Here is a 27,730-nt window from a genome sequence, read left to right as displayed (position 1 = left end):
CATACATACATACATTCAGCACATACATGATGCAAACTCAGATTGGGAAGATCTGATGGACTGGACTACATTTTTGTTGCCGCCACCTCTGGATTTGAAAATATGAACAGGGAACAGATAAAAGGCCCTGGAAGAGATCTGTGAAAGTTCACTTATCTTGACCTTTTGAATTAGTAGTTCTACAAAAAAAATCCTGAGCCGAGATCCACTTACTAAAATAACTTTTCCTCTGGCTTTCAACCGTATCACCTGGTCTTCATCAAGATCAACTTTCATAAATAGTTAATAACGCTGGTGAGAAGTCCAAAAATTGCTGTGGGGTGAAATCAACAGCGTCTTAGTTTGCATGTCAGTGGATCGATTTCCATGACAACTGAGGAAGAAAAGGCGAGTAAGTGGACCTTGAATTGACATTTATTTGTTTTTTGTCCAGTAGTTTATTGGTGACCTTGTGAGTTGGTCTGCATTGAGATTAAATCAAGCTAAACAGTTTTGAGTTGCTAATCTAAAATGTATTTGCGTCTTCTTCCAAAAGGTTTGGATCTTGTCCCAATAAGCATCGGCGGAGGGTGAGGAAACACCGTGGACAGCGGCCAAAACTGCCAAAGGGATTAGTAAGGCAGACAGACGCATTAATACTCATTTACACCTAGGAGTAAATGTGAGAGTGGGAGGAATCTGAGGTTAACACAGGGACAGCATTCAAACTGCACACACACCGCAGGACCCAGATCCAACAGCCCAGCACCCTCACTGGTGAGAGTATTAACTTGGTCTTTGTCTTCAGTCGTGTCAGTGCTACTGAATCACAGTTCGGCCATGTTTGGGAGACCTCGCTTTGTTTTATATTGAATTACCCTCCAAATCGTTCAGGGCAAACAAGACTCTTGATCGAATTTAGCTGACATTTTGTATATTACATAACAAGACTCCTGTTGTTACCTTACTGGCAGAGCATGAATGCATCAGCTGCTTTCAATAAAACAGGTTTTTAAGAAGAATATCTACTACAGTTGCTTGTTTACACATCTGTCAGCGACTGAGAAACATTATCAGTCATGTAGAGGTGTGTTTCTGGACACCTGGTGAATGTTCACACTTTTTTTTTGCACTCAATTGCTCTCCGTTAACTCCTGAAGGGAAATATCTGTCTCTTTAGCTAATTAAATACTCCACTATGTTCTGAAGCTTGTTGCTAACTGTTGGTGTTGTTTGGTTCTGGTCGGTTTATCACAGCTTTTTTTGCTGTGACCCGAGAGCTGAACCAGAATGGTATGCTTGATAGTTGTTAAACCAAAACAATGAGCTAAAAGAGGCTAAAGAGATGAGGGGAACTGCAATGTTGGGTTAGATTTCTCTATGGATTTGTCACAACAAGTTAGTAACCTTCATATTACACATAATCAATTGATCCACCGTGCTTTTTATTGCAATTAACTTCCAGTCAGACCTCAAGTAAACACCGAAAAGTAAAGTTCTGCCATGACATTTTTTAATTTGAAGGGGTTTCACGTGATATTCAGTTTGGAAAGTACCTCATCCCAAAAACACATGTCCTTTGTTGTGTATGAACGCTTTGGGTCATTAAAACAGATAAAGCTGATGAAACGTGAACAAAGTCCTTACCTTTCTTCGGAGGTGTTTGAGGCTGTGGTGGTCTCTCTTTGGATTTCTTTGGGACGTCAAAGGCAGTCTTCATTTGGGATACTTTCACACTTGGACTCTGCTCTGCCACCCGGACTTGAGCTTTGGCCCCTTCGGGTTTGACCCGGCCTTGGTGTCTCTGCATTTGATTTGTTTCTCTGATAATTTCCGCCACAGGCTTGTACGAATCCACCTCACCGCCACTTCCTGCGTCCCTGTCACCGCTGTAATCAGTTACGTCTTTAAGGTCTTCATAGACACCGTGGTTGTTGTTGACTCTTTCAGATACCGCAGGGTAGATTTCTCTGTTCCTCGAACAAGCAGGTGTTGGTCTTTGGATTACAGTGTCTGGTTGGACCTCAGGTATGTCTAGAGTCTCCGTGGGTGCAGAAGGATGTTGGGGCTTTTTTGACACATGAGGAGGCGAGCTTTTAAATCTGTTTCGTCTCTCCAGGAATACCCTTCTCTCCAACATGTCAATGTTTTGCAGCTCTTCCTCTGGGGACAGATTTGCCATACGCATACAGTAGTCAAAGTCGATCATATCTCCGTAGCGATCATCCATGTGTCCGAGCGAAAGATGTTCCCAAGGGCTGAGGTCTACTGACAGCGGCCGTCTGTTGGGCGGCACTGTGTAAGTGCCCTTCTCGTCCCACAGCAAGCACATGTCCTGATTAAGTGTAGGGTGGCACGGAGGATCTTTGCTAAAATCAAACGTGTGTCTTCTCTTGACCCTCTCCTCAGAACGCAGATGATCTTTTCCTCGTCTTTGCACATCAGTAGACATTAACTGCGCAGTTTTGAGCTTTATAAATGGGTTTTTAGGTTTTTTGGCAACAGGCGGAGGTGGACCTTTAACTTTGGGCTTTTCTTTTGGTACGATCTCGCCATCTTCACATGAGGCGCGCGTAGCGTCTGGCGCCAGCTGGGAATTTACCATACTTGAACCCATTTCTGTTTCCGTTGACGTGTCTCTCCTGGGCAACCGATGAGTTACAGGTGGAGGGGTGATGACAGCAGAGAAACACACAAGCTCGCTCTCCCTCTTTAAGCTCGCAATCTGTATCTTTTCATCACCGCTTTCATTCCCTCGCGGAGAAGGACAAGGGATCAGATCACATTGTTCCAATGAAATTGAGGGATCGTCTTGCAGGAGTTGTGTTTCAGAGCTGGGAGGTTTTGGGGGTTGAGAGTTGGCAGCTTTGCAGAACACTTGGCTGTCGTCTTTCTGGCCTCTACCTGCTTTAGCCCTCTTAGAGACAGCACCAGCAAACCTGCTCTGATGGGACTGACCGGCTCCCACTTTCTTCTCTGCAATAAATCCCGAATTGTGGCTTTCCTTATCTTGATTTTCTGATTCTTTTAAGGAAGGATCTGCCTTTTCCCATTCGCTATTGTGAACGTTAGTAGAAACTTGCCTCTTGCTGTGTTCATTCATGTTTAGCTCCCTCTCGGCTTCTCCCCTGCCAGTTGTCTCAGTGTGGGCAGCTCTAACATGACTGACTCCTTTTAGCTGACACCTGCTGCCTGTCACTTCAGGCAAATGTTGACCCATCTCCCTCTCAAAACAGGCGTTGGGTGAACTCTTTGCATGTGCCTCCACACAGTCAGTCGTGACTGAACGTGTGTCCGAATTTCTTCTCCTCGTCTTGTCAACACCCTTTTCTTGAGGGGAATACCGAGAAGTTTGTGGAAGGTTATCGCCTCTGTAGCTACCAGAGGCGTCGATCTCAACTCTTCTTTTAATAGATGATTGACGATTCTCTGTTTTAATCCTGTTGTCAAAAGCGGTGTTATTTTCCCCATCAGATGGCATCCAAGTCTCATCCCCCTCAAGTAACACAAAGTCTTCCTCATTAGTAGGATCGCATGAGACTGTCTCAAACCGTCTTCGACCAATTTCTGGTTTCTTCCCATTTCCCTGCTCCTCCATAGCTGTAGTCCCAGTACAGACCACAGCCTTACTCTCAGAGCCTCGCTTTCTGTTTGAAGTTTGTCTTGTCTCCTTAGGTCTCAGGACAGTTTTTGACTCCTCTACAGTTGGAGCCACACTCCGGTTCTCCCTGTCTCCACCCACCCTCTCTCCCTTGTTGTTCGGAGGGTGCTCCTGCCGACCTAGAGGTCTGATTGGCTGCCCACTTTGGGGGTCTGTACGTGCAGGATTGACTGTGAGCTCCCCTGCGAGCCTAGTGGCCTGGCCGTTGACACTGATCCCACTAATCCGACCAATATCCTGAGGGGTCGCAAAACTGCCATCGTCCTGATCTCTGCTCTCATCGTGTTCTTCTGTCTCTGCTGTTTGCCCGGACAAATCTGAATTATCAAGTGACTCCTCATCCTTTTCCGACAGCTTCTCCAGCTTCTGGCCCATGGCTGCTGTTCTCTCTTAGCATTAGGAAGAGAAAGAGATAAATGTCAAGACACAGCAGCAGATTTATAAGTAAGTCACAATGGCGTAATGATGATGGCTCGCCTCCCCGTCGCAATGATATGAAATCACACAACAGGCATTGATGTCTATTTTTACCGATCGTGAATCTTTCTCTATTTTTGTATATTCTTCTATACTTACTGCTCTCACTTGTCCCCCCCAAGGTCTCTCTATCTATCTTTCCCTATTCTGTCGGGAAGGAATGCAGTGGTGGCTATAATTAAAGTCGGTCTGACTGCTGCCAGTGAGTCAGGAGGCCAAAAAGGAAACAAGACAAGTGAGATAAGAGGTCAGACGTCAGGTGCCAAGGTCAAACGATACGCTCAGAGGAAATGTGATCTCATAAATGCAACCAAATAATGATTTAAAATCATTTTAATACTCTGAAACCAATTTAATAAGTCTTGAATTACATCAGAGCCTTGTTTTTGTATTATTGGCAAATCTAACTAATTTTGTAAAAATGTCCCTTCAGAGCCAGCACAGTGTGAGACATCATGCACTGTCAATTACTGGTTTGGAGACAAGGCGTGTTTGTGCCGTGTGTGCCTCCCGTCTAACAATCTGAGTGTTTATGGTTGTTTTGGTTACGAGGTCTATAGAAAGGTCGCCTGCAGTACGTGATTCAAGTCACAAGTGCTTTGACTTCTGATCTGAATTGTTTGTCTGGGGCCTGATGAGAGAGTTAAACACTGACTTGATGGATGGTGGAAGAGAGATTACGGCAGAGGGGAAAACAGCTCAGCAGACTTTAAAGTGGCATGTGGAGTATTTTTAGCTCACAAACAAAATAAGTATTGTTACACCTGGTAGGTTGTGCGGGAGTATTCACTTCAGTAAACTTTGATGAATCGGACAAAATGCTAACGTTCTTTGATTTTGTCGGCTGAAAGGTGAGAGAGGAAAGAGAGGTACCTGAACCTCTTCACCCTGCATCTGCAATCATGCGCTCTGCTGCTTAAACTATTTCAAGCCTGAGAGGCGTTGAGTGACACTTCATTTCTTTCAAGCCTGTCTATTTAACCAACATGCTTGTCCACAGAATGTAAATTAAACTATTCCCCTTGAAGCTTGAAGTTCTCTTGCGCCGGTGTTTCCCAACACGGGGGACTTAATATCCATTACAATTTGTATATAAAAATACATCCACATAATGAGCCGGCTGCGACATCTGAACACCAAGTGTTGAGATGAATGCATGAAAGTTAGCGAATGAACGGAGGAGGTAGTGGACGGTTATAGATCTATTAGATCTAGAACAAACAGATGGAAGAACAGTTTCTTCCCACAATGCACAACCCCCCCACCCCCCCACCCCTCACTATCTAAAGACTTTCACACCAGTGCAATATCCCCCACCCTTGAACTGAAGTGCAATAACCCCTCCACTACCCCCCCCTCACACACCTCTTTTAAAATCACCTAAATATAAATATTCAATTGAACCTCATGTTGATGAAGGGGTAGCCTACTTGAGTTTATCTGACAGGGCTGTGGGGGGCAACATAAAAGACTGGGAAGAACTGCTCCACACCGTACAATGATTTGAGTATAATCTGTAGAGGTAATAAGTCCAGAGAGGAGCTTCGATGTGCTGAAAACCTTTAGAATATTTTACATTGACCGCATTCGACAAACACCTCACTGAGTTATACCGCTGTGCAGCTGTCTTCTGCTTCCCATGTTTGGTGTGTCATGGCACATGCTCTGTCTAGTTGAATTAGAGCTTTCGTCTTTAATCAGCTGACATTGTTCAGCCGTAGCTCTGGTTTTCTGGTATGATGTGGCTCAGTCACAACCATCCAAAGACTTGACAGATGCATGTGCTCGCAGCTTTAGAGTATCTGAGGTGTTATTTTGGGATGGATGTGTTATGGTGGCAACAGTGGGAGGCATCTGTGACATTGGCTTGTGAAACTCCCTCGCTCATATCGCTCTGTCTCTTTCCATTTCCCATTCTTGTGTGTCTCATACTTCCAATACTAACCGCACAGTTATCAGAGACTTGTGACTTTGAGTGCCCAAACTATTAGCCCATGCAGTCTCAGGCTATGTCTCATCAGTATACTGGGCTTTTCCTTTGGAGCACTGCGTGTATGACATGTAATAAGCTCAAATTTAAATAGTCTGCATGACAGGATGATATTCAGACACATAATCTAGTTTGACAGTAAAATTTTCACAGCATTCCGCAAGGCAGGACTTCTGGTCATAAAAAGATAAACATGCTGCCACTTTAAGGTGGCATGATGGATTTATGCAGCCCATAATAAGCTATTTCCATGGCTTGAATAATATACATAACCACAGGAGTGCACAGTAACGCCATATGCAAAAAAGGCACAGTACTTTTGAGCACCGTAAACGAAGATTGTTCAGTTATTGAGGTAGAAAATGTTCACTTTTAGCTGAGCTTTAACATTCAAGTTCTCCTTCTGGACAGTTGTAACTGTAGCATTAACCACGACATTCATACTTCCCTTCAAACGACTTAACTGTCTGCAGTTTTGGAAGTTACCTAATAAACTGCATAGTTAAACTGACATAAAACCATCACAGATTATAAGTAGATACTCACTGAAGATGATGTTAAAAACCGATCCTCTGGATGTCCACTGTTCTGTTTTGACTTTGGTCTGTCCGGGAGATCGTCTCCTTCAGCTGTTACCTGCCCCATGATGTCAGACTGACTTCATTTGACTAATTCAATAAAAGCGTGCTCTCTGCCCAGTCCATTTAACTAAAAGAGCAAGTGAACGCCAGAAGCAGACAGCGGCCATTCATATAATCAGAGATGTACAGTATATTGCAATCAACATATGTTAAAGAGATAAAGTACAGTTTTCAGGCAGGGTAAAGTTATAACTTGTTCTTACTCCTGGAAATGTTTGTAAAATGATAACGTTTTGGGCTCTTTTGAAAGGTTATAAGCTGATCTTTTTACAGATAAAAGCATGAAAAAGCATCCATAAGAAAATAAGCTGTCTAACGATGTATGGCATGACACTTAAATTGATTGTTTGCCTATTTGCTTAGCTGTGTTTGTAAAGTTTGTCAGAGCAGCCGGATGCAGGGAATCTTAACCATAGACACATTTTTCCACCGAAATCTGTAAATGCAATGAAAACAGTGCGATTATAATGAACTGAATGAACAGATTACGCAGAGGAAATTGTTTATTTCCATGATAAACATTAGACTGGACATCATTTTAACAAAATGTAAAAAAAAAAGTGCATTACACATGAACATTGGCAATGTACAGTACAGTACACAAAAGTTAACAAAAAACAATTAACGTAACAAAATCTTACTCCCAGGTAGGTTTTTCATGTTTTACATTTTTCCACTCGTCTCAACCTCACATGCTTTGGGGCAGACTTGTGCTCTATAAATACACTCTATAAATGCCCGGATCCCCCTTTTTAACTTACAATATGTCTTAATATCCTTCCTTACAAAGTCCTCAATGTCTGGCTCTTAGGTAGGATTGTCAGTGTGATGCCTGCTGCCTGGGCATAATGCAATAAAAACAATTCAATCATCGACATTTTTAATAGAGCCTGAAGACATTTGCCTAAATTATAGATGGCTGCCCAAAGTCTTTTTTTTTTGCTGTGGTACAAACACGAGAACTTAATTATGAGTACTTCTCAATACACAGTAGCAATTTCAGTGCTTTTCTTAATATCGGCCGCCACATCTGCAAGCTAATGTACTCGATAGCAAATTGTAGAGAAAAATATATACAGACTGGTAAATTTCAAAGGCTGAAATTAATCCTATCTAATGTCTGAATGTAAATGATAGTTCTCATTCCAGCAAGTAAGGTTCTTCAGCCAGCTATTGAACCAATACAGTGTACCACAAGTTTCAACAATATCAAACAAATACAATATTATTATAGGCTATTGATAAATGGAAGTCCATCAAGTAATGTGTGTATCGGGGGGGTGGAGGAGGCCGCTGTGCATGAGCTTGTGTGTGTCTTTGCATACATTATATTATGTGCCGAGTTATACATTGCAAGGAGCATGGTTATTATTGGGAGTGAGGGGGAAGTAATGTACAAAAAGACCAGACCATCAGCACACTCACAGAAACTCTGCAATGCCTATGATGCTTTATGGTAGAGCTAAGGCCGAGGTTAAGGCACTTAAATACAAAAACAAATTCAAAACATGAAGCAAACAACCAAACGTAGTGCTGCGGTCTGGGAAACGCAAAGAGAAGGGGTTTAGTGCTTTGGGAGATCACATCGGTCGTGATCGTTAACATACTGAGAACAACTGGTTTTAATTAGAATCATATCAACAAGATGTTAAAGGAAGAGTTTTGAGAAATATGTGAATTTGCTTTCTTGCTTAGTTTAAAAAGCGATTTGAAAACGTCACTTTACGCTCTGGGAAGTTGTGACGAGCATTTTTTCACTATTTTTTTTGACATTTTTTAGACTAAACAAATGAAAATAATGGGCAGATTTGTCGAAAATGAAAATAGTCATAAGCTGCAGCCCTACAGTAAAGTCAGATGCTGGTGAGAATAGCTTAGCATAAAGACTAGCGTCAAAACAGCTTGCCTGTCTGAAGGTAAATAACATCCCCCTAATAGCACCTCTAATGCTCAAAATTCGAAAAGTAAAAACGACTTGTTGTCGTCTTTGGATCCTTTTTTGCAAAATGCAAATGTAAAGTGTTAAAGTGCTGGTAGGTGGATCTTGTTACCTCCAGAAGGATCTGGACTGGCTTCTGCTAAGCTAAGCTAATCAGCTCCTGAGATCCTCTCACTCTTGGCAACAAAGCAAATACATACTTCCCAAAAATGTTAAACTATTCCTTAAATCTGTCTTCAATAGCATCTATTAATTCTTACAGCTGCAATATTTATTAACGTTATCGTAACTGTCACTTTTTACAGAAGTGGTTCTATTTCAAATGTGTGCTGTCAACAACTTTGTGTAAGCGCCTTACGATACATCATGCTCAAATGGCCACGTGAGGGGAAGAACAGGTTAAAGGCAAAACCAAATTATTTAAATCTAACTAGTGGAGCAAACCTGCAGCTCTCTGGGGAGTCGGTTCAGGGAGGACAAGGAACAGAGGGTGCATTGTCGTTGTTTGTTGAAAGTTTCTACTGAACTTACTAAGGAGAAGAAAAACATCTACAAAAAAAATATACAATAAGCCCATGGTGAAAGAGGATTAAAAAAATTGCATTCATTCTTTGCACAGTTTTCATTTCTCCCGAAGCACTCAGATCTTTAAACACGGTAATAACACTTGCAATGTGCTTTTTCCTGCATCATTCAGTACCATTCCAGCACACCCAGCGTGCCAAAAACAGTAAGAACACAACATCGACCGAACAGAAGAACTTGCAGAGTAACACCCTGTGGCACAGCAACTTTGGATTGGTGGCACAATTTGAACAAAAGATGCCTCGAGCTGTCTGAACATGAACAAAACGAAGAGTCTAAATGACAAATGCAGGCGATAGAAGAGCTGAGACGTTTGCGGTTCATCTTGACAGGCTACTCTTTCAATATTCAAAATAAAGCAAAACTATTTTTTTTATTAAATTAGGATCGTAATTTCTCATTTTCACACCGTAAATAAAAAATATGTCTTTCTGTAATTTGAAAGTCAGAATAATAATAACTGGAGTTTAAATTTATCTCACAAAAAACTATAAATTATCAACAAATTTTACAGCAGCGTCTGCTGTTGACTGCAACTGCTTGATTAAATAAATCAAATAAACTCCTCACAAGGTTGTAACTACTTCTTTGAAGCATATTTTAGATTTGTACTTCTGCTTGAAAGTCTTAAATTAGTTTGATTTAACGTAGCTGGATCTGAAATATGTTGTGCGAATGCTCAAGTGTCAGATCTATATACTGTGTGATCAGTGTGCCTTTGCAAAATGTTTGTGTTTAGGGAAAAGTAGCCTTCGGTTTTTCAACGCGTGACCACAAAGTTAACTGAGTGAGCCGTGTCTATGATGAGAGCTGACTACCCAGATGCAGGCTGGGTAGGAAAGAAAGACAAGTATGTACAATAGGAAACTGTGCTGAGCTTCTTTGCCATCTAAAATCATGAAGGTGATTAACTGGACCTGGCAACATGATATGGCTTTGGTTACATCAGGATTTGAAAATAAATTTACATTTAAGCTTATGTTCTTCAGCGGGATATATGAATGTAATGTTTTCCAACAATTGAAGGTATTTCTTTGTTTTCTTTCTTTTATAATTCTTTTAAGCATAAGACGAGAGGTTAAGTTCAAATTTGAAAGCCAAAAGTTTTGTTTTTTCCATATTTCAAAAGTGAAAATTAAAGGCAACGTCCATATGTGTTCTGTCTAAGCATGTTGAAGATATGTTGTGTAATACTGCGATGTCATGCGTGGGCTAAAGTGAGCACTTTTAAGTACATGATTACATTAACGGAGGAGGTCGGGGTTGAACCAGCCGCTGAGCAGAGACAACAAAACAGTCTTTGACCAAAACAGTCCCGAGATACTTGTGGTCCGAGGTACGACGCTTTACAAAGAGGCATTAAAAGGCTCACATATGCTCGCATCCTTTTTAAAAAATTATTACGCTTTCACATGAAATGCCCTCTCGTGATGCAAAAGCAGCTGCGGCAGGGAAAATATAAGTGAAGCTGTAACATGAGGAGATACTGAATGCAATCAAACCTTTGTGAATACTGGATTGAAAAACATACAGTACACTGACAGAAGCATGTCGCTTTAGGTATCTTTCTTTCCGTCAATATCAAAGTGCTAGCTATAGCTTTCTCAGAAGGTAGAAACCACCACTGTCTCCTTTCTGTTGAGGGTAAAATGGCAGCATGAGGCTCGTCTCCACTGTGGGGAAGAGCGATGATCCTGTATGTGGTGTGGGGCCAGCAGGCTCAGAAGAGACCAGATCAGTCGGGTCTGAGGGACAAGTGGAGGACACAGCAAAGTCTTCGGTCCTTACCTGGCCAGAAGCATTCAAGCCTGTAGCGTATGGTCAAAACAACCAAACTCAACTGGATCTTAATGCCAGTAGACGATGACAAGACGCTCTCTGTAAACGCAGAGAGGGCTGTTGCAGCTTGTTACAGTGGCCAGGATATGACAGTACAAGTCAAGGCAGAGCTTTGTTTCTGGTACGACACCACGGCGGCAGTCATCATAGTGTACCTGGCGGAGGCAGTGGTAAGCCTCCTCCTCAATCTCATCCATGTGTCGGCCACTGTATTAAGGCAGGGGCCCCACAGGGAGCTGGCCCTCCATGGCCAAGCTTGGCAGCTGCTCCGCTCTCTGTCGCATCAGTTCCAGACCAAATTCTATCCCCAGTCCTGGCATTTGCAGCTGGAGCTCCACGGCACCACCTACACCCTCAGTAGCAGTCGCACCGACGGTCCCTGCGCCCTCCTGTGATATCTGTTCTCCCATGTCGCCCCCCTGTGGTTCGTCCATGTCATCCATCGAGCTGCGCTCAGGAGGCGTCTCCTCACAGCTCATTGGTGACGCCAGTTTTTGGCGGTTGTTGAGTGGGAGAGATGGAACAGCGGGGGTGCAGGTGGTGCAGCGGTAGAGAGGACCACATGGCTGGACCAGGTTAGGTGGGACCACTGCAGGGGCTTGCAGCGAATGCAGAATTGGGGTGGAGGCAAAATTGGTCCCAGGTGGATCTATGCATATGGTGGGGACAGTGCAGTGGCGGGAGGGGTTAAGGCGGTGAGAACGGCCTCCTGCTGGACGGTCACAGCGCCGCCCCTGTGGTAGACGCAGGCAGTCTTTGCAGGACTGATAGGAAGGCTTCACTTTTAAAGGGTTTCCTGTGCTAGCACTGTCCTAAATGGAGTAAGAGTGGAACAGAACACAGTATATGGTCAGTGGCAAGCAGAGTAAATGTAAAGCTACAACCATTACATATGTTTCTGACACGGAAGACGTTTACAACACAAAATGCAAAGCTAGATTTTCTCAACTCACGTCAAAAGCTGCAGGGCAGCTGCGTTTGGCAGCGAGGCGGTTGCTGTTGTTGGTGTTCAGGTTGGCGAGGCCTAAACGGCTTTCCTCCGCGCCCTCCTCCCCCGCCTTTTTCCCATCTGAATTTCCAGGTGTCTGAGCCAACGCCGCCATCTCCGCCTCCTCTTTCTTGGCCTCCTCCTCATCCTCTTCCTCCAGAGTGCTGAACTCGAGCCTCAGTCTCATGTCCTCCAGGGGGTCAAGGCGCCCACACGTCTGGGCTGCCGTGCCCTCGCCAGGCAGGGCTAAATGGGCCATGGGGAACCCCTCGTCCTCCAGTAGAGCATCCCTCTCCACGTCTTCAATCTCGATGAAAACCCTCTCCATACCCAGCAGAGGGGGGCCCCGCACTGGGGTGGAGGGCTCACTGTCCAGTGCAGAGTCTGACAAACGTCTGAAGTAATAGTTATAGTTAAGAGAATCAAGGGGCTCCATCTCCAGACCCACCGCCCTGCAGGGAGACGCCCCGCAGCCTCCCCAGGCCTCGTCCTCTCTGAGCACCGGTGTCTCTTCCCCACCAGTACTGTGGCCAGAGGCTTGTAAATCGTCTGATCCCTCCTCGTCTGTCCCAGGCCTCCATAGCTTGTTGTGGCGCTGTTTACTGTGAAGGCAAACCGAACTTTTGTTTACAGAGAAACTTTACGAAAGCACCGATGTAATGGCTATTATAACAAGACCCCAAGATGTAAATGAATCTGTAGACCTGCTCACCTTGCGTCCAGGATTCCCTCATATTCGGCCAGCTGTCTCATGAAAGCAGCGTTTGGCTGAGCTATGCTCCGTTTCTGCTTGACAAAGTTGTAGGCTTTCTCCAGAGACCAGCCGAACTCCTTCATTGCATAGGCAATAACCGTAGAGGCAGACCGGCTCACCCCCATCTTACAGTGCACCAGGCACTTGGAATTGTTCTTCCTATTGGACAGAAGAAAAAAACATTTACTGCTACAAGCAATCTACTTCTCTGCTTCAGCTTTCCCATTTCTTCTTACATACATACATGGACAGTTGCATCCAGACTGGTTGCACCTTTTCTCTCTCTCTGATACTGGCACAACTCACAGCCCTGTCTAACATTTGGGCAGGAGAAAAATCATGCACTGTGTGATCACAGTACTCGGGGAGAGTGCTTGATGTGAGCCAGTCAAGCTGTGATGACACTAAAACGATGACAAAAAACTCCATCTATTAATACCAAAGCAATATCAGTTCTGTTGTTTCTTGGTTAGCGGCCCAATTTTTACAGTTCATAATCTTTATATTTTTTCTCTTAAAAGCCTCCCACATAAAAACTTATTTAGTTTTGGGTCACAATCCGTTCCTGACACACTTGCTTTTAATCATCTGATTTTATGTTATCCTGTGTGTGTGCAAATAAAATAAAGTAAAACAAAATAAATGTAACGTCTTACTTGGCTTTGACGATAAAGTTGTAGGTCTCGTTCCAGTGGGCCAGCAGGTCGGTGGCCTCCTCGTCGTACACACGGACGTTGTGATAAGAGAACATCCCCGGGAAGAAGTTGTCGATCTCTCTGGTAACGTTCAGGATGTAACCCACTCTGCAAACAAAACAATGAAATGTTAGTCGGTTAGTTTAAATGGTACTCAACATACGTGGAAATAAAACTGTTTCACATGGAGAATCAGACTAAATATCCACCAACACTGCTGCACTGATTCAATTATTGACTGAAAGTCAGACGGAGACATGTGCCTCTGTGTTTTTAACAGTTTAACCTGATATAATTGTATTCTTCGCTTGCCAAAGCCTGAGATGGCAGATTGAAATATTGATTTATTAAATTTATTGGGTGCTATCATGGCGTGCAGATCCAGTTCTGTGCCTGACATGGTGCCAACATTTACACGTGAAACAACACTCTCTCTCTCTCCCTTCTTGGCTAACATTATTTGCTGAACATCGTTAACTGACACAAGACGTCAGTTTGGATTAATTTCTAAAGCAGCATTTCTTATTGTTTAATCTGTAGTAACTGACTCCATTAAATGAGCCGAAGCAAATCATCCACGCACATCTAAAGTTAACAGGGGAGAAAAATATCACTTATTTACAGATAATGGCAACTTTTAAGTAAAAATTAACGTGAATACAGAATAATTGTGTGTTAGCATGTTAGCATATCAGCATATCCGCTCACCCGCAGTCACGTAGTTCTTCCAGGTTGGAAGCGTTCCACTCAGAGCCCTACAGAGACAAAAAAGACAGAAACTTATTCAGAATAAAAGAGATGTCATTGAGAGGTGAGTATAATTCAGTGTTGACAGTATTTGGGCGTCAGAGTGGAGGAAAAGAAAAGAAACTAATGTAAAAAGTTTGACGTCAAACCATGTAGAGGTAGCGTAAAGTAAAAACAGATTCTCACCAAGTACACATGATCAAAGATAAGTGTGGCCTTGTCCATCTGACCCAGGATCAGAAGCATCTCGTTGTCTATGAACTCTTTGTACTCTGTGAGGTTACAGCTCATATGCTGCTCCAGCTCGTTACGGATCTGAGGACAAGGACAGAACATGAACCAATTTACTTTCGAAAGAACAAGAAACAAACAACACACAAACAAAGCTGTACTCCTGATTCTACTTACTAAACAAGGAGTCACAGTGTATTTCCCACAGTAAGTCAAACAGACAACAACGTTTTTCTTTTTTCTTAATCTACACATGATCCAATACTGATTTTGAATCATTTCCATTACAGACTTGTGTGCCAGAACTGACCCTTCTGAAGCCCCCCCCAGTTTTGCTCTATGCTCTATAATAACAGTTGAGCAAGCTTGGTGCCCGGATGAACCTCAGTCAATGTTTCCTGTTAAATGTATATGCGTTATGTGCTAGGCATGTCTATGGTGGAAAGAAAACAAGTTAAGATGGTTCACAACATTGCTAGGGGACCTGTACCTCGACACCCTGACCGCGTGGAGGCCTTTTTCAAGCTTTCTTACCTGACTCCCAGAAACTATCTAATAAAAACTGCGACAGTAACAAAAACAGTAACTAAGACTTCTGATTGGTCAATTTATAAAAACGAAGGTCTGTCATGCAGTTTTGGTCGAAATCTTAACAAACAAAATCCTGAAGTGTTCCTTTGTCACATACCTCCTTCGAGGTGATGTTCTCCAGGTCTTGAAACGTCATGATGTTGCGTAGCTTGGCTTTAATGAGACACTCTGTTCGCTCTCGTTCTGTCGGCCTGCACATAATGAGTCAATACGTCAGTGCTGCTGTCTGAATGAAAATTAGCATAACACTGTAACATGTCACCACAGCTGAGGACAAAGGACAGTGACAAAAGGAGAACAGCTGGTGTCCAAAGCATTGACATCTATTCCATGACGAGGGACGAACACGCAGCAGGCGTGTTGGGACTCAGCGATACTGTTCAGAATCAGAAGTGAAGTGTGTCTGAAGTCCTCGTACAGCTTACAGGACAGTCATATCACTGTGTGTACTGTGAATGCCTACATGCGACTGTCATGTTACAGGACGCAGCCTCACCGGTCGACGAACATGGTGGGTGAGTCGGGCCGGGTGGTCTCCAGGTCGGTCATAGCGTTCCACTCATTGACGCAGCTTTGCTCCGAGGTGATGCAGCTCTCATAGAAGGCCATCCACGTGAGAGCAATGCCCCCTGGGAAGTAGTTGAAGCGCCGTGACACCTCGCATGCCTTGTGGAGGACCTGCAGGGCAGACCTGCAGAGGCACAGAACATTAAATATCACCATCAGCAAGATAGATGTATGGTTAAAGGAGCAGGGGGAAAAACACAAGGCAGACTTGTAATTCTGATAAGTGACCAGCAGGTGGCGTGTGGATCGAGCAGGACTGTGAACTAACAGTGGTGACAGGAGTGAAGAGAGGCCCAGATTCTTAAAGAAAATTTACATTTTCAGCATTAAGGCGACAGGTGGAGGACTTTTCTATTTCTATTGCAGTGATTCTCAAGCTTTTTCACATCAAGGACCCCTAAACGGACACAAATTAAACCACAGGCAGCCATTTCATAGATTTTGTCTGATAAGAATTTTGCTTTGTGATGTTTTATTACAGAAAATGTACAAAAACTAGTGAAATAGTGAAAATAAATCATTCCTTTTTAGCCTGGGACCCGCCTGTACGCCCTCAAGAACCACTAACGGTCCCTGGACCCCACTTTGAGAACCACTGGTCTACTAAAGACGAGAGATGGACCACTCACACGAAGGGTGTGGGAATTGACTGCAGCATTTAAACCTGGTGGACAGCTACTCTAACACAATAACATGTTGTTGTTTTGCATATTCATGAAGTCCTGATGATTGCTTTTAATTTAAGCGGATCAAAAATACACTTTTTTATTTTACATTTCAGTTTTTTATTTTAATTGTTTTACATAACTGTATTATTATTTCAATTTAATTGTTTTATCTATCAAATCATTTGACATAACTGCTCATTTTTAACTGTATTTTATTTAACATTTAAACTCTTAATTTAACTGTAATTCCACAATCTGATAGTTTTCAATGTTTTCTTTTTATAAACTTATTGTAGGATTGCCTTTCTTTGTTGTTGTTTTTCCCTTTCCTTTGTAAGGAAGTGTAGTAACCTGAAGTGTGCGTTGTTTTATGTTTAATGCGTTGTTGTCCTGACATTTAAGTGTTTTATATGAGCTTTGCTAAATGTAAAGTACTGTTCAGCTGTCCCGCGTTAATGTTTTTTATGGGTCTATTGTAGTTGTCATTACACCTGCCCAGGGACTGCGACTGAAAATTATCCAGAACGATAAAACTGGCACATTTACAGAAATGTTTCTAACATGCCATGTCCCTGTAACTCTAACCCTAACCCCTCAATGATCTCTCGAGTATAAATAAAGGTTAACTGAATGAATGAAAGTCCCAAATTTCCACAACAAAGGAATCATGTTCATTTCTTACCCACTTATTTACAAGTGCGCACACAAATAGTGGTTCAAAACAATAAGATGACATGTAATTGTGCTGTTTGTGTATTTTTATATGGTTGTGATTGGAATGACAGTTATTTATCACCTTTTGTGGAGCTGCTACTTCAATTCAATAATTTAATCTATTTATTTATTTATCTGTTTATTTATTTATGTGTTTATTTATTTAACAGAGATAGTGCACAACTTCTTAGCTGTACCAGAGTTAGCTTAAAGCTAATTTACATCTGTATTCCCTGGGCAGGAGACAGAGAATAACATCTCTGTTCAGAAAATTAACAGTGTAGTCTTAATTGAGTTCAGGCTAATCTCACCGTCACAGGCATTAAAATGTATCCATATGGGTATATGGGCACTACAAAACTCAAATCAACTTGAACAACATGCCTCGAGGTCTGGTTCTCTAGTCTATGACAACATTTATAGAGCAGTGACGATGCTTTTTCTCCCTGTCCACACACAAACAAACACACAGCAGTAATCCCAGGTAAACACGAAGGATCCTACTCACCACATGGCCTGCACAGATACAGGCTTGAAGACATGCGAGCGCCCTGCTGTGTTCACACTGAAGCCTCTGGTGAGGAAGAGGAGGAGGAGAAGGAAGATCAGTGTGAGTCTTGATGGAGATGAAGAGTGATCGGGGTGGGGGAATGTAAACACAGACTGGACACGGCTCGTTCATGGGACTATTCAGGACACCGACCAGTGGAACATTCCTCCAGCACACAGTGACACGGACAATGTTAACAGGTCAGCAAGAACGGTTCTCACACAGAGAAAAATGTGTGTAGTTCACTCCTCTGCCACTGGGGGGCAGTAAAACCTGCAAGTGAGAAAGCAACCAAAACACACAGCTGATGGGAGACCTTGCCTCACTTTTACAGGTGTGTGTTATATTCAGGTAACAAATGACAAACTGAAACTTACCCGTCTCCATCTAGATGTATGTTGGTATCGCTCCACAGAGGCAGCACCATCCCAATAGAGCAATCTTTACTGTGGATCCCAAAGATTGAAGAGTAACATTTTAATAAATCGAATCATCAGATTAAACAACGCTAAACATAAAGCTGCAGAGAGATTCATTACCTGTCCTTATCTGTGAAGTCCATTCCCAGGACGATATTTTCCTCCGTATCTTGATGGCCATTAGTATAAATAACGACCATGTAGCGCACCCGTTCTGACCATCCGCTCTCTAGCCGTACAGCCTGTGGAACAGAAGGAGAGTATACAAGAAAAAAGCATTTAGGGATGCGGGAAGTCAGTCACAGTTTGGGTTGATGAGGCATCAGTCTATATAATGACGTCATTGTATTAAGTTGAATCTGTAGTTCAAATTAATACAATGGTAGTGAATCTGTAGTTGATGTGGCTATAAGCAGCCACATCAACTACAGTCAACAACATCAAGGAGATGACGAGAGAGAGGAATACCCCAGACTCCCTTATGAAATTGCTTGATTTTGTGATTTGTTGAGTTCAGAGAAACTTTATAAACTTTGCAAAACAGCCATGGCAAAGTCTATGTTATTTGTTCCTTCTAGTAAATTCGGCATTAACTGAAATACATTAAGTTGTTTATTTCCTTGTAAAAAGTGTCAGTTTGTCAAGGAATCGCTGTACCAGCCTAGTGGCTAAAACTGTGTCTGACCTGCCAACAGTTAGCAGCTGCTAACACACTGTCTAAACTCAATTAACCATTTACATCACATGTATGCAAGCAGACAATGTTTTATTGACAGTAAACATGTCAAATTTTCAACAGTGACTATTGCAAGTTACTTCTTTGTCATCTGTGGAGAAAATCCCCAGACTCCCTTTAAAAATCGCTCAATTTTGTGTCTTGTGGAAGTGAGATCCGATCACAAGTGGTTACTCGAGACGCAGCTCTCAGGTGTGAACTGACGGACGTAATGCTGTCCACTTGTGATCAGATCACTCAGAACAAATGCGAACAGCCTCACTGACTCTTAGTAAACAACACTTTTTCTAAAAATGAACACATGTGCTCCAAGTCTGTAATTTTCTGTGTGTTGAAATGAATTCAAAACATTAAAAATATACTTTATGTGAGTGTCAAAGTGGGCGTGTAATCATTATACTGACCAGCTTAATGCGATCTTCAGACCGGAGGATCTTAAACATGACCTGCAGGTGTTGAGGTAAATCACCTGAAAGCGAAACACACATTAAGACTGATTAGACTTGAGGTCATCGTCACAGTCTGGACGACATAAACATTTATTCAGCTCACAAAGATCCTGACAGAGGAAAGGATTTGCCACCAAACCTTTTACATGGGCATTGCTGTAAGGACCTGAAACTACATTTAACAAGCTGAAAAATATGATCGTGTTCAGACTTAACATGAAGCACAAATAATGCTGAATAATCACTGACAGGCTTCACTAGGGAGAGTTCATCTGGAATTTCTTACAAAAAAAAACAACTAAATGTCAACTACAAACTGATCATTCAGCTTCTTCCATTGTTCATTCATGGTTTTCTCTTCCAGTGGGAGGAAAAATGTTTGCAGATTTCTCTCAATGAAGACAAAACTGAACCCGACCACATTCCAGCTGAGCTAAGCTAAAGTGTTAGCGACAAACTGGCTCCTGACTGTTCCTGTATTTGTCCTCAAGTGACTTCAGACTCAACGTGGACGTCGGATTAGAAACGTGCGAACGGTGCGGGGCTATAAAAAAACCCCATTGATGGACTCACTTTTTATTTTTAGATCGAGCGAGATTATGGCACATTTAACTTCACTTTGATGTGCAGCAGCAGCAGCAGCAGCATGATGATAATGATTATGTAATAATGCTTGGCTAAATCTGCCGGAGCTAACGGTAAAAGTACTAATACGACACTGTAAAAATACTCTTACAAGTAAAAGTCCTGCATTGAGAATGTTACTTAAGTAAAAGTATGGAAGTGTAACCAGGAAAGTGTAAAGAAAGTCCATTATTATTATTACAATAGCTGAAAGACAGATGTATTTTTTATATTTTTTTAAGTAGCTTCAAGCAAAACGGCCTGAGACATTATAGTTGAGATGATTTGTGAGCATCCTTCATGTTCAGCTGCAGGTCGACTCAGGTCAGACCCAGCAGGGTCGCGGTTCTTAACACAGTTTGGAATAAACACAGACAAACCCACACTGAGAAAAGCCACCTCAGCAAATACTGTTTTTCCGTTTGCCTGGAGGTCGTTTGTGCAGAGAATATGGGCAACAAGAAGAAGAAACAAAGCTTCTTCTGTGCGTGAGTGTTTGCTCCTACCTGCATGTTTGTGGTGGGTCGGGGTCTTTGGTCCTTGTGCGTTGCCGCCCTGCTGGAGGAAGAGGGCGGCTCCTTTGACCATGAAGAAGCTCTCACTGAGGCTGGAAAGAGAAAGAGGCGGAAAATAAATTCATGGCTAAAAAAAGCCATCAAAGAAGTGTTTTTTTTTTTACAGTGCAGTGTAGAAATCTGTTCTACACTTTCACACCAGGTTTAATCAGTTTAACTTCTCACCGTTATGTTCATTCTAACTCTATATCAAAACACAGACGAGGGGAGGAAACCCTGAACTTGAGCTTAAAATGTCTAGCATCCATCAGCAAAATTGTTAATAACACACTTTAAAATCATAAAGACAGGGACGTGAAACAGCTGCAGTCAGGATACTGTACGTACAGTGAGCAGCCGGGTGTAGGCTGCATACTTAATAAGTCCTCACTGGTTCATTGAGCAGGACAGGAGGCTCATCAGAGACTGAAAGTCAACAAAGTCCTGATGCTGTGACTTTTACAGCCTCGTGTTTTGCAGCTCGACTAACATATTCGACTTGATGGGGCTCGCTGACCTGTGGGGAATCGCACGTCACGTCACACCACGACTGTCCACATGCGCTCTCTCCTCTCTACACCTGTCTCGGATGAATCACTTCTGGGGTATGACTTTCTTACGAGGGCTGCAGGAGGACAGGTTTAGCGTCTTTTCTCGCACAGAATAGGACACAGCTTTGTTTAATCGCACCCTCACGCACCCGCTCGACCAACACACACACACAAAGCTTGGTATGACTGAGTGGGACCATCACAAGGCCTTTTGTTTCAGCTCGGCTGCTACGTGGTATCATCACTCCTTTTCTAATTTAAGGAGAAGATGTCTGATTTAGAGACGACACTTGATGTCTCCTGAAACAAACTGGTTTGTTCATTTCAAAGTAACAGCCTCAAACGCTTGATAAAGCTCAATCACAGTTTTAAAAATATGACTGTGATAAAACATTGGTGACGTCAAAATCTTTTAGGGGCGCTCAAGCACACCTAAAAATAACAATCACACCATCAAACCAACCTCTGGGAAATGTATTGGTGCGTCAGTGTTTTTCTTTTGGGTCAGTAGAAGAGAGAAACTTCAGCTTTACCAGCCTAATCGCCAGAGTAAATGTTGGCCATCTATGTTTCAGCAATGTATGGTATGTTGAAACTTTATGTTTCTTTAGGTTCAATTTTTATCTTCAATTTTAAATTTCCACAGTCGGAGAAGAAAGAAAGCGAAATCAGAGCTCTAATCAAGAATTTAGCAATATTAGGGAGTGTCCCCTCTGTTAAAATATGACACATTTTCCAAACATTCGACTGGCTCTTGTTCTCGTTTGTACTAAACACACATGCAGTACTTTAACTGTAGAACTTTTAATAGTAAAAATTCTGGCGGCGTGTCCGGACTGAGCCCTCTTAAAAGGTCAGATCTTAGAAACACCCCTGAAATTAAAAATTAGTCTTGCACGAAAGAGTGATCGGCGTTGTTTGAACGTCTCAGACTTAAAGCTTTAAAATGTGGATGACCGTCCCAAAAAATGTAAAATGTCATGCTCTAATAACTGTCTGATATAAGTCAACTTTTTGTCCGCACTGCTGTGAGAACTTACATGCGACAGATCTCCCTCTGAGTCAGAGCGGCTTCTCCCACAAAGTGAGGCAGAACGGTGAACATGGCTTTATGTGAAGGTTTCACAATCATCCTGCGAGAAATTAGCCGACTATTTACAGTCTCCTTAGAAAACAAAATCCAGTACGGTCTCCTCTTATTAACATCCTTCCATCCATCTTCTACACCTGTGTATTCCCGTCCTCTGTCAGGGTCCCGCAGCCTCTCCTGTTTAACTCCTCTCGTCGAGGTCCAGGTCTGGAAAGTCCTTCCTCTTTCCCTCCCGCAGCTTTCTTTCCATCTCAGCCCTGAAGTCTCTCCGCCCGTGCTGCCCTGTCCTCTCCGTCTCTTCTGCTCCCTATCTCCTCCTCACAGCAGCAATCAGCTCTCCCTACGCCACACTCTGTCACAATACCATCATTCATGCAAGCGCTGGTAGGCGGTGGAAATGTTACTTGGCGTTGGTCTCAAGTCTGACATGCAGAATCCTAAATTAAGACTCCACGCTGATGAATTACTGAGCCGCAGAAACATGTTACTCATTTAGACATACCAGACAAAGCATGACACGACTGTTTCAACTGTGAATGACCCCCCCACGCACACAGTGAGCACAAAGACGGAGTGTGCGCCAAAGCTTTGCTGACACACATCATGACTTTTTGTGACGTCGGGTTGATTAAAGAAGAGCTTTGTGCGCAAGAGAACAAACGGTTTATGTGCTCTCTGTTATGTAACAGATTGGAGGAACATTTAAAAGATTTTTCTCCTTGACAACAACGAGAAACTGAAGGCAAATAGAGAAAATGAGCTGCCTCACTGATACAGTGTGAGAGCGAGATATGCTCACAAGACAAGCAGCTCATCACCTGCTGAAATAATTTTTAATAATCAGAGCTGCAAGCTTCTTTGACACAGTTCACAATTCACTGCACACCATCGCTGACAAACTTGTGTGTTTTTGAACCCTTGTTCCAATTACAGAACCATTACATCCACTGTAGGATCAACTGAGCAACGAGCCTTTGGCAGAAAACACGACCAAATAATGATTATACTGCAATTAGTAGGGCTGCTACGATCGATTCGTGGACTATTCTGATAATTAATTAATCCGTTTGAGTATTCCTCTTTGACAGTGAACTGAATATATTCGGTTTGTTGACCAAACAAGACATTTTAGGACGTCATCTTGTGCTTTGGGAAACCCTGATGGACATTTTCTGACGTTTTGTTCCACTGTTTGGTTCCAGCTTTCCGATGCAATAAAGTCTTCAGTCTGTCAAAGTGTTTAACAAACAATTAAAAGCCATTAAGTAAGCCAATGTTTAAATCCAGAGTATGAATTTCTTCTCTAAAACTACACAGTGCCCCTTTAAAAATAAGCTAATCTGAACATTAGGGTTTTAGCTTTTCTAGCCTGAAATGTTCACTTAAGCCCCCTTGTGCGGGACTGGTATTACCTCGGGACATCTAGTGATTTGTAATAATTGCAGAAGTCGTCTGTGATTGTGACTCTGTGAGTTCAGCAATACTGAACTTTGAAATGAGTGATGACTGAGAAGATACAGCCACAAAGCATCTGTTACTTGATGTAAATAAGCTGAAAATGTGTATACAAAAAGTGAGCAAACAACTCTAAACTATATTATTAATGTTGCTGCTGAAGAAAGGATGCCCCGCTTCTTAAATGTTGACGTTACGCAGAGCCTTGACATCATATCCAGGGAAGGTCAGTTTATAATACACGAAGAGCCACATGCAGGAATTCGTCCAATCAGCAAAGCCGATGATTTTTGCACAGAAAAGGAACTACAAGGTACTAGAAAAGATAAAAATTACAATAAATCTGTTCATATTGACAACTGCAGTTATGTGAAAGGGCAGTTCTTCAGTTCTGATAATATTCAGGACCAGCTCTACAATGTTTAAATTACGGGTTTTGGGGACCATTTAACAAGAGGACGTCACTAACGAGACTGTTGGCTGTGTAGTCTTTATAATTACGTATTTTCACAGTCTTATATTTCATTAGTTTTATGACAAACTGCGACTTTATTGACTTGAAAAATTATCTTTTAAATTGACAAACATCATATGTGTGGTTCGTGTCACAATTCAGACGGGATCACAAATATTTTTTGTCTCTCTCCATCACAACCATACATGTTTTTCCGAAATAAGGTCTCATGCGGGAAACCGGAAGGGGCGTGTCTTCACCTCTCTCTTACAGCACAAAGTAAGCAAGTCTGCAATTGCAAAACCAAAACAGGAAGAGGCATTGTTTTCCCTGGTCATCCCCAGGTAACAATGGAGCTACTGGAATAACTGTGAAAACTCTTACTTAAAGGACTTGAAACGGTTCAAACCACCATTCTTTCCACTCGATCGACTGCCGACTTATTAACACAACCAGGTGTTTAACTCTGCCTTTTCACAGCACTGAGATCAGGGTTTCTAGATCAAACTGACATTATCAATGATACAGTTGTTTTTTGCTTTGGATAGCAGACAGGCTGAAGCAGTAGCCACGTTGCTACACTGCAGCCCCAACAGTAATACCTCAGGGAAATGCAAGTCCCTTTACTTGACTTGACTTGGGACTTGGACCAAACGACTCAGGTCACATGTCTGAAGACGAGGACAAAAACACATTCCTGTTTCTGACAATTCATGTCAGAAATACAAAACATCTCTACATCGTCTCCGTCTCAGGAGATCTTCAAATACACAACTTTCTAAAATCAGAAAGCTCTTACCTCTGATTGTTTTTCCGGTCATCGTCACTTCCAAAGTCCTGAAAGACAGAGACAAGGCACAGAGTAAGAAGACCGCACCAAAGTCGTGTCGAGGAAAAAACTGAGAGGATTTTTTTACTTCCTGTTATTCAAACCAGACGTCTTTATGAATCTAATATTTGTAGCTCCAGTCCGACAGAACTGAGCCTGGACAAAGACTTGTGTTCAGGTCATCTGGAGGTCAACATTCATTATGAGCACGATACGTCTTTACTGTCTTTAAAGTTTGGTTTATGTCAGTATGATACATGCGGGGACTGACTCGACCTTGATACACTTCTGTCGAGTTGAATCTTTGACATGCGGGATGGATTTTTGAGGACCGTGCAACTGGACTGAAGCGTGCCAGCGCCAACTACTGGTCCTCCCTCGTCAGTGCTGTGATCTCATCTGTTATGAACTCTCTACCCAGCTGAATCATGAAGACACGTAAGTTCAGCTAAAACACACACATAAAGTGCTATTAAAAACCCAACTTATCATCAGAGGAAGAATGCCACCGCTTATTTTTTTTCACTCAGCCTACTTCGGAGCATGTAATCCACTTTCCTAAATCTAGAAACTGGAGCGCTAACCCCGATGTTATGATTTCACTAGGGTGTCTAATCTGGCACTGCTCCATATTTGAGTGTTTGACTTTGTTTGCTGCTCAGATTTCATTTTGCAAATGGGATTTCGTGTGTCAGCTTCACAGCCTCAAACTCCACAGAGTCGGTGTTGCTTCTCACTGTCAGGAGAGGAACCTGACTGCAGAGACACTCTCACGAAGTACAATACTGGACTGGTCTAATCTGAGATGTTTGTGCGACACTGTGAGGTGACGCATGGGGTTTAAAGGAACAGCTGATGAAAGTGAAAATTCAGTCGTTATCTGCTCACTCCCATACCAGAGGAGACTTTAAAGGAGAATGACGTCAATTTTTAGATGTATACTCAGTGTGTGCCCCAGGACAGTTCAGTTGGGAGCTCACAAACATGAGAAAAAGTGAGAAAAATACTTCGACTACTACTACATGAGTGATGAGGTGAGACGTTAAAGGAACGGTACGTCCAAAAACTGAAAATGTAGTCGTCATCTTCTCGGGTGAAGTTGTGTAGTCCACAAAACATTTCAGGAGCGTCACAACAAAAAAGTGTCGCAGCATTCTGATGAACAACTGAAGTAGGTGGGGAAACATAAAATGGCTCCATACAGCTCGTCCGGTGTGATCCATGTGTCCGGAAACCCCGAAATCCCAGATTCATTTGAAAATATGTGAAGTTCGTGCACCCGCTTCAGACCGAGTGTGTGCTAACGCTTTTATCTTAGCAGCTACGGTGAATATTTCGGCTGAAAAAGGGGCATAAATAACGTCTTTTTGAATCAATTTTCCAATCTCAGGGCTTTTGGAGACTTGGATTACAACTGATAAGCTGTTTGGAGCCATTTTGCATCTTTTTTCCCCCCCAGTTGTTTTTCTGACATTTACAAACAAGTCCCCATCTAAGTCAGTTGTTTACGGAGAATGCTGCAATGCTGTTTTCTCTGTGAAGCTCCAGAATTGTTTCGCGGACTACAAAACTTCAGCCGACTTTCCATCGCCCATCGGCTGAGGATATGACGACTACAATTTCAATTTTGGACGCACTGTTCCTTTAACGTCTCACCTCATCGCCCATGAAGTATTTTTCTCACATTTGTTCGTGTTTGTGAACACTCGGCCGAGCTGTCCTGGGGCACACACTGAGCATACATCTAAAAACTGATGTCATTCTCCTTTAAAGTCTCCTCCCCCCCAACACTGAGGCTGCATTACTGCAAAATAAAAGCCCAATAACAAGGAGGGAGGACAACCTGAGTGCAACGCAGCAAATGTTTGTGCAGCAGCAAAATGAGCACTTTGTTCTGACAGCTAAACCCAGCAGCCCCCTCCTCCTCCTCCTCCTCCTCATCCTCCTCCTCCTCCCCTTCAGGATTTTGTTTACAATCCGCTGCCACAGCAGCCACAAACAACTCTGCTGCTAACAATGCAACCATATATCAAGTTTATAGCACACACACACACACACACACACACGCACACGCACACAGCTATGACGGAAGTAAGGTTAGCCCTTCATGCAGGGTGTTCAACAGTACAGAAACGGGCTCCTGAAGGCGCATTCACGGCGTCTCCTTAAAGCCGCGCACACAAAGACCGAGCCCCGGCTTTTCCAACCTACCTCCCCCGCACTGCTGTTGGTCGTGCTGGCCGAGGATGCTGCACTGGGGGTGGGAGAGCGCTGCAGAGTCACCAGGGCCATGGTCGGTGGGCTGCAGCCTTGGAGGGCAGCGGAGGAGGAGAGGAGGGGAAGGGAAGGGAGGGGAGGAGGATGTGGGAAGATGCGCCGTTGAGATTGTCTCTGTCACCGGGGAGAAAATGCCTAGTCAGACTCTCATCCAGCAGCAGCGGCACCTGACTCCCGAGCCCCGGCGGTGCTCCCTTTCGGTCCTGCTCCGTGCGTCCTCTGCGGTTACCGGAGTCCTCATGAGCGGGAAGTCGTGAGAGTTTTCCTCCGTTTGTAGCGAGCCAGCAGCAGCAGCAGCAGCAGCGGACTCCGAGGTTTCATCCCTGGTGCGCAGACAGACAAACAAAACACGGTGCAGGTTGCAAGCGGGGCAGAAATGACATGCAGCTTTGCCGGCTGCCTGTGATTGGCTGGCCTAGTTCGCGTGTGCGCTGTCATTGGGCCAATGTTGTCAAGGTGACTGGCCAGACTAGGAACTCCCAAATACAAAAGAGGAGGAAATCATTTGTGCTCGAGTTATGAAACGTGCGAGTTTGACATGATGATGAGCCAAACTATCTATTATTTTAATGATCGATTCAACTGGTCATTATTTGATCGATTAACTGTTTGGTCCACACAGCCAGTCACACTCTGCTCCAGTTATTGGTGATGTCACCCAGTGTCTTGTTTTGTC

The 27,730-nt window shown here is 43.1% G+C and overlaps 1 protein-coding gene across 2 annotated transcripts; it reads right to left on the bottom strand.

Moving 5' to 3' along the window:
- Positions 1-7,233: 7,233 nt before the first annotated feature.
- Positions 7,234-27,505, bottom strand: ssh1b (slingshot protein phosphatase 1b). 2 transcript variants are annotated; one of them, XM_084382812.1, is made up of 15 exons: positions 26,989-27,505; positions 24,748-24,785; positions 20,351-20,451; positions 19,176-19,240; positions 18,156-18,277; positions 17,994-18,062; positions 17,575-17,640; positions 15,614-15,808; positions 15,215-15,308; positions 14,482-14,610; positions 14,257-14,303; positions 13,510-13,656; positions 12,812-13,012; positions 12,065-12,701; positions 7,234-11,923 (listed from the first exon to the last, which is right to left on the bottom strand). In XM_084382812.1, exons 1-15 carry the CDS (start codon positions 27,067-27,069, stop codon positions 11,324-11,326), a joined length of 2,592 nt encoding a protein of 863 aa, XP_084238938.1. In that variant the 5' UTR covers positions 27,070-27,505; the 3' UTR covers positions 7,234-11,323. The 2 variants fall into 2 exon arrangements, with proteins under 2 accessions (XP_084238938.1, XP_084238939.1); XM_084382813.1 differs by lacking the exons at positions 24,748-24,785; positions 26,989-27,505 and adding an exon at positions 21,990-22,304.
- Positions 27,506-27,730: the final 225 nt, after the last annotated feature.

The sequence above is a fragment of the Pagrus pagrus genome, assembly GCF_965226575.1.
Source record: "Pagrus pagrus genome assembly, chromosome: 19".
Taxonomy (NCBI): domain Eukaryota; kingdom Metazoa; phylum Chordata; class Actinopteri; order Spariformes; family Sparidae; genus Pagrus; species Pagrus pagrus.
The sequence above is the reverse complement of the archived record's forward strand: the minus strand, read 5'-3'. Positions and strand labels throughout refer to the sequence as shown.